The 15,392-nt window shown below is 43.5% G+C and overlaps 1 protein-coding gene across 1 annotated transcript; it reads right to left on the bottom strand.

Annotated features, from left to right (window-relative positions):
• Positions 1 to 251: 251 nt before the first annotated feature.
• On the bottom strand, positions 252 to 15,392 carry cdk12 (cyclin dependent kinase 12). Its single transcript, XM_083931329.1, has 14 exons — positions 13,458 to 15,392; positions 11,366 to 12,130; positions 10,262 to 10,441; positions 10,034 to 10,173; positions 9,739 to 9,909; positions 8,208 to 8,397; positions 7,250 to 7,306; positions 6,302 to 6,403; positions 4,820 to 4,897; positions 4,606 to 4,722; positions 4,388 to 4,519; positions 3,956 to 4,179; positions 3,230 to 3,652; positions 252 to 1,763 (listed from the first exon to the last, which is right to left on the bottom strand). The coding sequence occupies exons 1-14, from the start codon at positions 14,642 to 14,644 to the stop codon at positions 1,345 to 1,347; spliced, it is 4,185 nt and encodes a 1,394-aa protein (XP_083787455.1). The 5' UTR covers positions 14,645 to 15,392; the 3' UTR covers positions 252 to 1,344.

The raw sequence follows: 15,392 nt of genomic DNA, 5'->3' as shown, positions 1-15,392 counted from the left end.
GGGGACTTCCTGTAGTTTGAGCTGTAGCAGGAGTGAATGCCTACCATCTAGTGGCCACTTCAGAGAAACATTCAGTGACACCAGGAGAGACAATCCAACTGGTCGCATTACTTCCTTTAATAAACTGAACCAAGAAAACACATATTACAAAATATTTTTTTCTTTTTACAGACACAACAAACCATTTTCTCCTCCCTTTCCCTTTTCCAAAGCAAAAAAAAGAAAGTAGGAAACAGAAACATGGACCATCACTTTCTTTGTGTAGAAAAGAGCAAAAAGGCTTTTGTTGCAGAAGTTGGCAGGGAGGCAATGACATATTAGACGAGGCTTTCACAGCCTAACAGGAAAAGCCAGATAAGTTGGTTTCTGTGTGTGTGTATATATATATAGTTTCTAGCTTCATACTTCAACTAGCAGAATAGTGTGTATTACGGAGCAGTCCGTCACGATGTAGTGGTTTAATTCATATTTGAGACAGGAAAGTGAGTACTCCAGGCTTAGGCTTGTTAGGACACAGAGGTTTGCTGTTTGTTGTGAACAGAAAATCTTCATGTGGCCCAAGAACACGTGACATTTCAGTTGGGTTGATGACAGAGAATATAATGTGGAACAGCCTTTTGATACAAAAAATAAATAAAAATACAGTCCTGAAGATGTACACTGTTGTAGGTGCCATCCAAAGCAGAAACTTAACCCACATTTCCCCGCTAGGCAGAGATCATTCAGGGGTCGCTGGGATCACAAAGGAGGCACAATGCTGAAAACAGGGGAGCTAGCCAGCATGAAAGGTTCAACGGGAAACTCCAGTGTTCTTATCAGTGTCCTCACTTGTATCTTAAACTAATCTTCCGTCACACTGTCACAGACACCAGCCCTACACAGAGTGGAGGGCAGTGACTTCATCCTCCAAAACACTGATACTTTTGTTAGAAGCGGGCACTGCAGTGGACATGACAATCATTTGTTTTTCAGAAAAAAAGATCACAGCTGCTTTCAAAGTCGAGTGTCAGCTGCATGGCACTCAATTTGGAAGCTAAACTTCGTTCAAGCAAGGACCTTAAGTGGACGGGAAAGAGTAAGGGATTACAGGTGGTGGTCGACTACAGGTCCAAACACTCCCTCTAACAACACGGCAGCTGTTCAGAGGGGAGCGATGTTCATGACCTGAAAAGGCCCTTAATCTCTCTTTGACATTCACTTTCAAAAATCTTTGATTCAACTTTAGCTACCTGCACATGGTCCAGTGACTCATAATCTGTAGGTGTCCCTCTTCATTTCCTTTCAGGGCAGGAATGCTGGAGCCGTCCCAAGATGCCTAGGTCTGTCTCGCCGGGGGGATGAGGGTCAACGGGCAGCTCCATGGGAAAAGCGGAGGTCCTGGTCCTTGGGGAACTGTGCTGCAGTGGTAGGAGCAGCAGTCCCCAGTCCTGCTGGGGCCTCAGCTGCAGCTGAAGGTTTAGACGGGGAGTCTGCAACCCAGGGTGGAGGGGGCTGTCCCCGGGCCAGAGCATCCACAGCAGGAGACGGGTCCTTGCTGCGCTGAGGAGCCCCAGCTTCCGAGTCCTGCTGAGAGATGAGCTGGAGTAAGGCAGCTGCCACGGCAGGGCTGATGTCCTGGCTGCGTTGGGTTTCAGACCCCGCCTGCTGGGCATTTGCAGGGAGGAGAGCTGATGGAGGTGGCCCGGGTGGAGAAGGTGGACGCTGCTCACCAGATGGAGGCACCTGGTTGGCCCCAAGCTGTTTCCTTTTTGATGCTGCACCATCTGAAGGGGCCAAACAGGACAGAGGACAAAACGTTAGGTATCAAGACACATTTGGCATTTAACTGCAACATGGAATATATACACACTAACCCTTAACCTTATGCAATTGTGGGAAGTTAAAATGTATTTTTGGTCAAATGGGCCTGACATGAAGTTACACAATGGTGACATTCCTACCTTCACCACAAGAGGGAGAGCAGAACACTATAAGTGCATCTCCAAATATGATACTAAATAAAAAATACTCAGACCTATAACAAAGATATGTCAAGTCTATAGTAAATCTTAATGTTGAAAATGATTCATCACTGTTAAAGAATGTTTATTAAGCATTCAATTTATTTACTATATAGGTCCAAAAAAGCCTGCATCAATGTATGCAAAACAGATGCAGATGTATTTGTTTTGTTCTCCAAAGAACCACCTTAAACAAAAGGAAAAGGTGAGAATTAGGTGAGAAAACATTAGGAGGGGCATGTACAGTTGGATGAACAGAAAGGGTGACTTATGTAGGAGGTCAGGACAGGAATACTAAACCAGGTTAGTCCAATTTTGTTTGAACAGTGCAAGGCAAACTAAGACGGGTTTCAGAGGCCTTGACAGGAGAAATAACCAGAAAAAACAGGACTGTTACCATTCCAGTGTCAGCAGCATAGTAAATAGTTTTATTCAACTTGCTAATCACATCTTCTGAATTAATATCTGGGTCAGAGTGAGCAGTTTAAAACAAAAAAAAAGAAATGTGTGACAAAACAAAGTTGAAAGAAACACATGCAGGTGAGGTCTAAAGATTTCAAACATTTATTTTCACTTGATAATTTATTAGACTTTCTTCATAAAAAGGCTGACATTACAGACTGTTTAAAGCAACATCGCTTCCTGTGAAGAATCCGTGACACCTGCTTTATCATGAAAATGAAGTGAAAACACGTGTGGAGATGGGACAGATACAGAAACAAAGACTGAGAAAGAAACAAGGAAGTGGGAGAAACGTGAAAGGGAACAAATACAGTGTGAAACGTTTCTTTTTACTCATATGAATAACACTAAACTTCCTTCTGGTTTATTGAGTACACCAGTGAGAGATGTCCATGTGCACCAAACCTTTGCCTGGTTTCCAGGGTCACATGATGACGAACGCTCTACAGACATTTTGTGAGGTACTGCATTTTTTAATATGTCAGGTTGGAAAAGGGGAAAATGGTGAGCATGTGTTTAAGGAATGTGGGGGAAGAAAGGGGTGGGGGATGAATAAGTCGAATGGCCCAATTCATTTGGTTAATTGATCATTTTGTTGATTTCTTCAGGTAATCTAAAGTGTAATTAATTTGATAGAGTAAACAGGAACTGTGAAGCTTCTGTTTGTTCTCTGCCCTGCTCTCCTCATTCCTGCAGTCCCTAGCAATTTTCACCTGACTCTGGTTTCCCCCTTTTTTCCACCCTCTAAAGACTAAACCCGGACTTGCCCTTGCGATCAGTAGTTGAGGCGGAGGAACCGCGCATTAGTGCCTCCTCTGATTGGACGCCATTGCTCTCATCGCCTTGCTCCTCGGTTTGTGGCTTGATGATGTGGCCCAAAATGAGAGCCAGCAAGTTGGCCTGATCTTCCTGGCTAAGTGGTGGGTCTCCGGGTGTCGGCGAGAGTTCCTGGGGTTCAGGAGTTGGCTCTGGGGGCTGGGACCTGGCAGCAGGCTGGCCCTGGTCCTCTGAAGCCCCCTGGTGGTCAGAGGCCTCACTGAGGGCAGACAACGACTGGCTGAGAGTCTCTGCGTTGGAGAGGTTGAGGAGCTGGGCCACCTGGGGCAGGCTGAGGTCTGTCTGTCCCTGGAGGAGGTTCAGCAGCACTGCCAACTCTGTCTGGTTCAACTGCTCTGCAGCAACTCCCAGGCCTGAACACATTCACGCAACCAGAATTCAACTAAGAAAATGCAACACCATGCAATCAGAAAGCTTCGAACATTACTTCTAAATCATCCTAAACTACTTTTCACTTGCAGCAACAGTATTTCAGCATACTGTCAACATAAGTAACAGATAAGTACAGTAATACTAGGATAAACAGGAAACACAGCTAGGAAGGGGCATCCCAGTAGTTGTTCATGTTGTGTTGGGAATACTGAAACACTTAATTCAACATTTATCGTATGCCCATGTGTGTTTCTGTGAAAATTATTTTCAGAGGCAGCTGTTACCTGACAACTCCCTCTCTAAGTTGGCTGTGGAGGGTGGTTTTCCTGGTGGAGGCGGTGGGGCTCCAGCTGGGCTGCTTTGGGTCCGGCTGTTCTCGCCACTGGAGGTCACTGTCGTATCCTTACGGGGCACTTTGGGTACAGGCACATCCTCGGGCACCCCGCTCTGACGTGCACGTCGTCTTTTCTTACTCCACAGCTCATGGCAGTCCTGATGGTGAGGAAGACTGCAGACACAGCAGGTAGGTAAAATAATATTACAGCACAACCATTGATTCTGAATCTAAATTAAAACAAACAGAACTTAATACATGTTCCAAATGAGATATATAAGAAACAGAACGTATTCAGTGTGCATTTAAATATTTTTACACCATCTCTCAAAATCCAATATACGTCTGATACAACATAGATGAAAGCCATGGGGCTACTGACTCTGGCGGCGGCATCTTGCTGGGCTCAACGTTACTCAGAAAGTCACTGCTGAGTGCGTGCTCTGCTGTGCAGCGCCGTGCAGGGTCAAGGGTCAGCATTCGGTCCAGCAAGTCCAGGGCAGGAGTAGGTAAACTGGAGAAGGAGAGAGATTTTTCAACTGTAGAACAAACGCAGGGTTGATCACAGCTACTTCAGGGAAGCTCAGCACAGTAACGTACAAGGCAAACTCCTCTCTTAGTCGTCGTCTGTACTGTTTCTTGGGTTTCATGGTGTTGAAGAGGGGAAGTTTGATGACGTCAGGCCAGGCTGCTGGACAGGGGCTCCCACAAAGACGGCTGAGGGAAATGACAGAGAGAAATAGAGAAATTGGGGTTTGAACTTGGCAGAGGAAGTTATTACTTGAGGTGTTGTGTACAGGAAATGGCAGCCTACCTGATGAGCTCTAGCTGTAGAAGCTCCTGGTTAGCCTGGAAGATGGGCTTCTTGGTAAAGAGCTCTCCCAGAATACACCTGAGTCATGACAGAGAAAGGGTAGAGGTAGTAAGAAAATATACACTCACACTCACCAAGCTTGAAACACAGTGTCCCAGGTGTGAATGTCTGCCAGAACCAGTCACACAGGATGATAAATAATGCTATATTTTATTTAAGATACATTTCCAATATTACACATCCTATAAGAAAGGAATAAATAAAGAAGGCAAAGAAGTGCATATGAATAGAAAAGAGGATTGTAGAAGTTTTAGGAAATTTACAGCTAGTGCAAAGGTTCAGAAAAAAAAACTATCTGCACAAAGTAGTCTTCTGTTATAAAGTATAAAGGGAAAATTTGGCAGCACAGCACACAGGTAGTAAGAAAACCAAGCATGACTGAACTGCTTCAGGTTAAAAAAAACAGACTCAGTGTGCTGCAGTCATCAGTCTGCTCAGAATGGTAGGAAAAACATTTGCTTACAAGGCAGACAAAAATATATATTTCAATGCATGTCATGTTTTTGTGACATTTTATGGAATTAGAACAACTTAACTACGGTCTCTGAGTAGGTAGACAAGCACAATGGCAAAAAGCAATTTGTGACCTTTTTAAAAAAAAAAAAACAGACAATGCAGCTGTTATTTTTCTCATTTACTGTTGATGGATTTGTATAGGGATGAAAATGTCATATGTAATGCTTGGAATGGGATTAAAGCAACTAGACCCCTCCTGCAAAGCTCGCCTGAAATACAGCCAAAAGATGGCTGCACAATAAATATTTTTTTATCGTTTTATCAACTTGTGCAAGAAACACACCCAGATTTTTTTGAGTAAGCTGAAAGAGAGTTGTCCGTAGAAAACTGCCCTTTAAAAAAGGTAACTATCATTATTTTTGTAATGCTGCCTTCAGTGATCAATGTTCAATTTGTTCAGTAATAATAATTTACTTCCAGTTTTTTTCAACAGGTAATTTGTTGTATTTTAGAAAGTAATGAAAAGTAACTGAATGGCAGCATTGAGAACAATTTAATCTGTTTATTTATCACAAGTATTGTTATTGTAATACTAACCAACTTTATTGCATATTTTTTTCAGAATATGCAGCCATAATCCAAACCCAAACCGATTTCACTCTCTATTTTTGTCTCTCCCTCGCACTGTTCTCCTTTATTTTCATTTTTGTTTGTTTTTTACTCTTTTTTTTAAAGAACGTTTTATTTTCCAGGTGTCCCTGCTACTTATGCATCCTTTTATGCTTTGTTAATAACATCTTATTGTTATTTGTATTAATTATTATGTATATATTGTTTACGTGTATGTACAGAAAACTCAAAAAGGCAAGTCGACCCATTTTAATGAAAGATTGCTTGACCTAACAAAACATTAGTCCAGTTCATGAGTTCCAGAGTGATGTGTTGCAATGACAGTGTCATACTCACCCACAGCTCCATACATCAATGGCTGGAGAGTATCTCTCCTCTCCCAGCAGGAGTTCAGGGGGGCGGTACCATAGTGTGATTACTTTATTAGTGTACGGCCGACTGTTGGCAAGAAAAGAGAGGACAGTGAGACTCAGTACACATTCATACAGCATCTCTGCCCGTCCGAGTGCCCAAACATTTCAGCTTTCACTAACTAGAATCTCTCTCAAGGACAACGTGACACCGCCATCTAGTGAAGCAATGTGTTTACATGCAGTTTAAAAACCTGATTATATTTGGATTGAGGCAATACTCCGGTTTCTCAAACACCATGTAAATACCGTAAAATCAGGGTTTTCATACCCCGGTTTATAGACCTAGGTAACTCCTTTAGTAACCAGGGTATTCATGCATGTAAACAGTTTATCCGGAGTTATATCTGGTTTTGCACTGTGCGCGTGCTCCTTCCGTTGACTCCCCCTCCCCAGCAGTGGCTTTGGAGCCGGAAATAGAAAAAAAAACAGGAAGCAAAGGCGTCGAAAACAATGTGAAAAATACAACAACACAAGCTTTACCTTTAAACCGAGGGAGGACTTTGCTATGGAAAGTAACATCACTACTAAGAAGACCTGTTTCAGCCGTAATTCTGTCCAAAAGTCGTCTGCTTGTGATTTTGACAAAGGTGAACTGGGAAAAAAAGCTATATTCGGACCAGCTGTATGTTGGCGGAGCGCCACCTACTGTAGCGGAGGTCAAGTTTCTCCTGTCATTTTCCCATTCAACCCCGCTCATGTATATGTGGGGAACTTCAATAATCTGATTATTCCTTTAATAAGACCATTTTCGGGTTACTGCTGTGCATGTAAACGCACTGACTGGAAATGAAGAAGAAAATCCATGCACATGGTGAGGTTCCTATATTGCATACATTTATGAATGAAAATATGTAGATAACGTTTGTCTTACCTTTCCTCTGAACTGTAAAGCCGGGCTAAACCAAAGTCCGCCAGTTTGATCTGACCTCTGCACCAAGAAACAAAGAGCAAAAGTCCAAGATCAGAAGCAACACTACCAAGCATGAAAATACAACTCAACTCATCTGCCCAAGCCAGGGAGGTCAATTTGAATAATCAGTTTGCATTTAAACAAAACATTACGAATGCGAGATATCCAAATGATTAAACATTGACACAAGCCTTATTTCACCAACATTGTAACTAAATGTAATATGTGCGCTGCACTTTGAGAGGGTAAGAGCAAAATCAATAGCGTGATCAACAAATGTCCAAACTCCATGTGTATATTTAAGTACAGAGCAAAGTACAATGTGGCTCTAAATGCTCCATTCAACAGCAGACCCCACACTGCTACTTTTTAGTAGCATTCTTAGCTACTGCGGCTCGTTTAGCCTTCCCTTGTTTCCTGTAATGGTTGTAGATTGGATGTAAAATTGTACTGATCAAGCATTTGTGTTTCTCCTTCATTGCTGATATTCCAAGTGTCCAATTAGAGGCAAAGTAATTAGATCTGCTGCTGACACTTCGAAACACTTCAAATCTGATCATTAAAGTTAGCGTTCGACTGCTTTAGGTCTTGAGTTTGCAATATGAACAGACTGCAGCTGCATTAAAACCATCTGCATGAATGTTCCAAGTTGTTGATGTGGTTAATGCTGCATTTAGCCAATATTGTAGATGTTGGTTTGTGTAAGAGGATCAGAGGTACTAAAATAAATAAATACACAAATAAAAAGTAGATCAAACAACCTGTAGGCAAAACTGAAACATCACAATTCACCTGAAACAGCCATTACTGCTAAACAACTGATTCGGGTTCAGGCCGAGCTTCTACTGTAAGTAAACCACAGTTGTTGGTCGGGCTTTACAACAGTTCACTCCTGGTGTCCATGTCACCTGTTTCTTACCTGTTGTTGAGTAGTATGTTCGAGCATTTGATGTCTCTGTGCAGGAAGTTGTTCTTATGGCAGTAGTCCAGACCCTCCATCAGCTGGCGCATGAAGCTGCGGACGTGCTCATGGGAGAACTGGACCAGGCCCGACTCCAGCAGACCCATCAGGTCGTGGTCCATGTACTCAAACACTAGGTAAAACGCACCTAAAAAGGGGAGTAAATATGTATTCAGAAATCAGAACCATAGATACACACACATGAACTACAAGTCTGCAGGTTAGAGGATTGGGCCTGCGACGAGAGGGTTGCTTAAATGTGCTTTGACCAACATTGAAAATTGAATCTAGCTTTGCTTCTCCGTAGGTTGTTAGAATATTCTACAGTGTGTACTCTACTGAAACTGTAACTATAGTGCTTTGTCACTACACAGTGAACTATAGTACAATACCTTGTATGTTTCAGTATGAATCAGCACTGCTGTATGTGGGAAACTTGAATAAAGTGAATCATTGTGTCCACATGGATTTCATCTGCTGCCAAATAACCAAACCAACTGTAGTAATTATATTATTATTTTTGTGTTTTTTTTCTTGCTGTTTAGTTGAATAAGATTAAAACGTCCACATATTTCCTGATTTTCTTGGTTGAGAATGGTTTAACTTCTGCATTAAATCTGAGAAAATTAACCTTTTCTATTGGTGCCAAACATTAGCAATGTTTGTAAGAGTTGAAGTAAACCAATTATTTTCCATCTTAGTTATACTAAATATATCAACTACGGGTGTGTATTTAGTTGTGAACTATAAAATTAAAGGCCAACTATTTTTATTATAGATTAATTGGTTTGAGCCATATTTAAAAGGGAAAAAAGGTTTAAAATCCCCTGATTTCAGCTTCTTAAATGTGGACATTGTTCTGAATATTATTCTTTACTCCTCAATGCCATATTGAGCTTTGGGAAACCCTGATCAACCTTTTAATCGACAATAAAAAAGAATAATTAGTTGAAGGCCTCAAATTCACAATTCATTGAGCAATGATTTGAAACTTACAACTGTACATGAATTTTACATGTTGGCGTTTACTCAAAAAAGCAATATGTAAGAAGTGTAGAACAATTGTTTTAGACTTTTTGTCCGTCATTTTGGCGTATATGGTCGCAAGAATGATATCATAATCTAATATTATCCTTCACTTAAATCTCTCAATGATAATGTATTCAATTTTCAATAACTTTTTAAATAACCAAGATATACCAAGAGACACCGACTGCGCCAACAACACCATGACTTATTTTCTACAGTGACTTCGAGGACACTAAAAACCCTACAGCCAAATACTGTATGTAGTTGCAATTGATAGTTGCCAGTGTTCTGTCAAAATGACGGACAACCTTCAAATTTTGTCATTGACATAATTCTTTTAACAATGAAATATTCAGGTAATGCGACCACTGGCCTGATGGTTTCCGTCAGACAGCAGTCGAGCAACACTGTCATTTTTCCATTTTTCCCAGCCCTGGAAGATGATTTCTAAACCTCTTACCTTTGTCCTTTTTAAAGTCGAGCGCATCCTGCTTGTCAGTCACAATCTCCTTCATGTTGACAACACTGCGGTGTTTGAGCTGCCGCAGAATCTTGATCTCTCTAATGGCTGTTATGGGGAATCCTTCCTTTTCATTGTCCAAACGCACTTTCTTCAGAGCCACCAGTTCACCTGCCATGTTAAAAAAAAAGAATATTTTGAGTACCTGTCACAATGAGAATTCAATCTCTGCTAAAATAATAATAAAACACATGAGAGCACTTCAGAGACTAAAGTCCAGATAATATTCCCTTACCGGTGTCTTTGTCCTTGGCCTTGTACACTTGGCCGTAGGTGCCCTCCCCTATGATGCCAATTATATCGAATTTATCTACACAGCGTTTGCCCCAATCAGTCTGGGTATGTTTGCGCTCACCATACCGTGGGCAGCAAATCCTGTATACCATCAAAAAAAACATATTAAAATGAATGTGGGATTAAGAAAGGGAATATTGGAAGTTGGCAAGTAATAAAAGAAACTGACTTTGGTCTCTTCTTAAGGACTGCCGGCGGTAGTGGTGGGGCCTGGCGTATGGGGGACTGTGGGGGCGAGGAGTCACCTCCAGGCAGAGTCGGTGGTAAAGGAAGGTCGATGAGCGACGGCCGGCTTCGAATCTCCTTCTCCTTCCTAGATTGCCTCTGAGGAGGGGTGGACTTCTTTGGACTGATGGTGCAAAAAGGAGAGACAGAAGAGAAGCAGATATTAGTTATGTAGCTTACTTAATAGGTGCACTCCTCGATTCTGTACCTCAGATCACTGTTTGATGTAAAACAACTATGTAGGAAAAACCATGTAACTATGGGTGGGGAAGGTAAGAGTGTGTACATTTACGCCTGGTGTCCACACAACTTCGCCTTATAATCATGTGTAACTGTCACTAACGGTTCCACCTCGCTGTTGGTCCAAGCGTCACAAGATCTTATTTTTCGCCATTCACAATCCTCTGCCTTTTCACGTCGGCATGCGCACGCCCAGTGCACATGAAGGTCATGAGATATGCATTCTTAAGCGTGTTAACATGGAGCTAAAACACTTGCGTGGATGGGGATCATTTTTGTTTTGAAACGTAATTTTAAAATGTTATAAATATCAGGTGACTCGTTCTCTCCGTTTAATCATGTTGACCATGGGGCTGAACATACAGGAGTTGACATACAGTAAGCCCAAAGGAAAATGTGTGCAAATTTCAGAATAAAAATCAATTGACAGCTTTAACACTCATTTGTGAAAGTTTGCTATGCTTTTCATGCCGGTGTGCTAACTGATCCAAACAAGGCAGTTCAGAAGTGTGGCTACAAGATGGCGTAGTTGCAGTAAAGAAAACGTGACTTTGTGTACCGCGGTAATAAAGAGGCAGACGAAGTGCCCCCAACAAAAATCATCTGTTTTTTCCCACGCAGGTTTTAACCAGTGGGAGTGTCAATCCATTATGGGGTTTTTTTGTAGTATGATAGCTACCATAACTAAAGTGATATCTTGAAATTGAAGATGAACAGATAAGAAAAAAAGTGACGACTGGATGCATTGAGACTATTATCCAGTGTGAGATAATACTGTATGTCTTTATCCCTGTTAGGGAGTACTTACCTGTCCTGAGTGTTTCCCAGCAGTGCAGGTGGTAAAGGCAGGAGAGGCAGAGTCGACGTCTTGTGGAAGGGGATCTGGCGAGCAGGGCTGCGTGTAGGAACTGGAGCTGGCGATTTGGCCTGGGATGTGGTCGAGGGTGCAGGGGGCTGAATACTTGTTTCTGCCTGAGGAGGGGGTGGTGGAACTTGGGTAGGTGGACCAGGTGGCACAGGGGGAGAGGGCTGAGGAGGAGGGGCAGGTGCAGGAGAGGAGGTGGAAGAGGACGGTGGAGGTGCAGTAACCTGATCTTCACCACTAGGAGTATCCTGGGGTAATGGTGCAGGTGTTGTGGGCAGAGGTTCTGCTGCTGCCGAGTCTCTTTCTGGCTGTGTAGCAACCACTTTAGTAGACTGTAAGGAGGAGAAGCTTGTAGATTTACGTGCTGGTTGAAGAGGGGAAGCAGCCCCACCACTAGCACGAGCAGCTGCCTCAGAAGCACTAGCACGAGCCTCAGCACCACTTGCACGAGTAGCTGCCCCAGCAACACTAGCACGAGCAGCTGCCTCAGCAGCCTGCCGTTCCTTCTTCCTGCGGGTCAGCTCTGCTCCCAGGCTGGAGTTGAGTGGCAGCCGAGAGGTGGGAGGGGAGCGGCTAGCTGGCCGGCTGCTGTGGGAGCTAGTCCCAGCTGCAACAGAAGAAGTATGCCTCTTGCCACGGGAACGAGAGGAAGAGCGGCGAGAAGACGAGTAGTGCAGAGGGGACCGACTCCTAGAGCGACCAGAACGTCTAAATAAAAGAAAATCATTTTGAAAATGTCATAAACAATGCCATAGACATGTCATCTTCAAATGAATCTATCTGAAGTCTGAGAACATGATATAACATTGACACTTTCTAAATATCTTCATATCATCTTCTTCCATTACTTTAAAAAAAATGGCTGTTGATAGCATCAAAATAAAAACAAAACCATGTGGGCCTCTTGACATGGACTGTATAATAAGTTAAAATAAATATAAATAAATAAATAATCCATTAGTAAAACAGCTGTTGCTCCCAAAAACACAAAAGGACAGATTGTTTCTAAAACTTCTGATAAACTCTGAAGTGACACAGCTTGTTCCATGTCTAATTTCCTATTACACCTTTGCTTTGACTCCACTGCAGTCACAGATTATGACATTGTTTTACTCAAAATAAATACATGGCAAAATTTGAATAACCAGGCTAATTAACAGCAGTTATGATCTTTTGAAGACATTCCCAGACTTCTCAGTTCTATATTATTCTATTGGTAAAAATATAATCTGTCCACTGCACAATAACTTTGAGGTGCAGCTTATTTACTGTATTACTACTGTATGGCTAAATCTGGCACATTTACATGTGTTGCTCTTGATAATTAATGTGCGATGTCCCTTTAAAAAAATAAAAAAATGAATAAATATGATCTGGGGAAAATGGGAACATGGTACTACACCTGGAAATATAACTTTATTAAACTGTTAAAATGTTGAGTGTCCCCAGCAACAGGTGCCGGGTTTGTGCCTTTTATTTGCCTCTGAAAAGAAGTGGCTTACATCTACTGGATAACTCAAATGTACTCAATAGGTCGAAAAGTATCTGATGATTGCATGAAAGGCACAGAGCAGGGTTGCTTTACTCAAACCTCATGGAAGCCAAAGCTTTTGGGTTTACTGACATTTTACACTGCAAACTAAAATGGCTGAAGGCAACCCAAGCCGCCACCTGTCTGTACTGAAAGACCCCTTGTCTATAACATGCCTTATAGACCATATATAACAGCCATGGTAAATATTTTGACAGAAGGAGAAGGGCCCTGCATGTGCAACAGGTCTGCCTGACTTTAAACTTATATTGCCTGCTGCCAATGCTGGTTAATTCTAATAACACAAGTACCCTGGATCATAAAACATCGGGATGTGTGTCACTATGCAAACATACCACCACTATACAGCTGAAGATGGCTTGATGAGTAAATTGTTCTTCCATTAAAACACTCATCGTGGCCTCTGATATTCTACACATTCCCCCATCAACACGTGTGTCATATTCCCCAGGATTTTAAGGCTGCCCTGCAGCACAAACTCACCTTGACATGGGACTGGTGCTGGAGGACCTGCGGGTACCATATGGGCTGATGGAGCGTCTCCTTGAGTATGGGCTGCAGTCCCTCTCATAGCTGGAGGACCTGTGTCTGCTGCCATAAGGGCTGTCTGATCTCTGTCTGCTGCGGCGGGACATATCCCCGTACGGACTGGGGCTTTGCTGGGCCACCCTCCGCCTGGAGTAGCCGTCGTCACCCTGCTGTCCATACCCACTGCCCTGTGGACTCTCACTGCCAGCCCCTCTTCTGGGACTGGGCGAAAGAGCAGAGCTGGTGCCCTTCCTGCGGGGGCTACCCCTACTTGAAGACTTGCCCTTAGGGCTTGACTTGTGGCTCTTGGTGGACTTGCGATGGCTCTTTTCTGCTCGGTTTCTCTGGGAGGAGCTGCGGCTGCCCTCCCCTCGACCCTCTCTGCGCTGTTGCTTGTCTTTGCGAGTCTTTCCCGAGCGACTGCTCTCCTTGCTGCGAGATGAGGATGTGGAGGATGTAGTGCTACCTACACTGGCTGCAGGCTGTACCTGGGCGGAGAGCATCAGCTCCGCACGTTTAAAGTCGCCCTCCGACTGGACCTGGCGTTTGGATGAGAGGCCTGAGGAGGCAGCCTTCTCCTTGCTCTTTCCAGAAGTCCCCTTCTCGCGGTCCTTGCTGCTCTTTTTCTTGTATCCACGTTCCCCATTGCCAGAGTCCTTAACTTTATTGGGGTCCCTGGACTTTTTCCGGGGGTGTCTGTGCTCCTTGTTATCTCTACCGCTGGCTTCTCTATCGACATCGTCCCGATCGTAGTCCGGTGAGGGCTCCAGTCTGTCCCCGCCCCCCCTCTCTGAAGGCCTTGACGACGGCGGGTCTGAAAAAGTGTCCGAGTCGGAGCTAATATCATCGTACTCCACCAGAGGCTTCACCGCGTTGACACCAGGTGGCGCACTATAGCCGAGGGTAAAACCGTCGGGTCCCGGTGCCGCCGATAATTCCCGATTATGTTTGGTTGATTTATGCCGTTTGCGTTTCGAAGAGGAAGAGGACATCGAAGTTTTTAACTGCACTCTGCTGTCTTTGCTCGCCTTGTCTCCCGCAGCAGATGTATAAGTCGAGGCCTGGGTCTGGTGTGGCACACCACCACCGCTGATAGATTCCTGCTTCCTCTTGGTCCCATGGTGTCGGTCCGACCCAGGCATCCCTTCACGCCGGCGTCGGTACCTCTCCTACGACTGGGCCTCGGTAGTCCAAGCAATTCATTCACAGGAGAACAGTAGCTACTTCAAATGCCAAAAAAACGAAGTGTTACGAAGCAGAAACGGGTCGAGCAAATACACAAAATAAACACACCAGGCCGCTCACGTCCAGTCCTCTTCAACGCCGATTCATTCCTCTGAGCTCACCAAAGCAGAAAAAATACCACAGCGATTTTCCAGTGAAGTATGTACGTTGAATTAGTCAGTGAATGGAAAAGATCCCAACCAATCATCGGAGCATTTTGGTGTCGTCTCAGGCTCAATTTAGCTAGCACCGTTAGCTAATGCTCGGCGCTAGCTAGTGAGCCGACTTGTAAAAAAAAAAGAGGAAAAAAAGTCCCTTTGTGAAAGGTGTCCTTGTCCGGTGCCAAGTTTAAGTAAAGGTGCTTTTTATTCCACAGAATTACGGTCTTAGCATTCAGAAACAAGCCTTCATTTAAAAAGACGCTCGTTTCTCGGAACAAAATGAAAACTTGACCCGGTTGCTAACGTTCTGTTTACATGTTCCCTTTAATGTAAGTTTTATCCCCTATAGATTCAATGTTGATTAGAAATCATAGTATTTTCGTGTGCAGTAGATGTTCCAGTTTATTATCAATGGCTCTGGGAGTCAACCAGGCCTATATTTAGGGCGATGCTAGTGGATTTAATATCACCCACAGCCCTATCTGAAGGAGACTACAAACGCCAT

The sequence above is a fragment of the Echiichthys vipera genome, assembly GCF_963691815.1.
Source record: "Echiichthys vipera genome assembly, chromosome: 17".
Lineage (NCBI taxonomy): Eukaryota > Metazoa > Chordata > Actinopteri > Perciformes > Trachinidae > Echiichthys > Echiichthys vipera.
The sequence above is the reverse complement of the archived record's forward strand: the minus strand, read 5'-3'. Positions and strand labels throughout refer to the sequence as shown.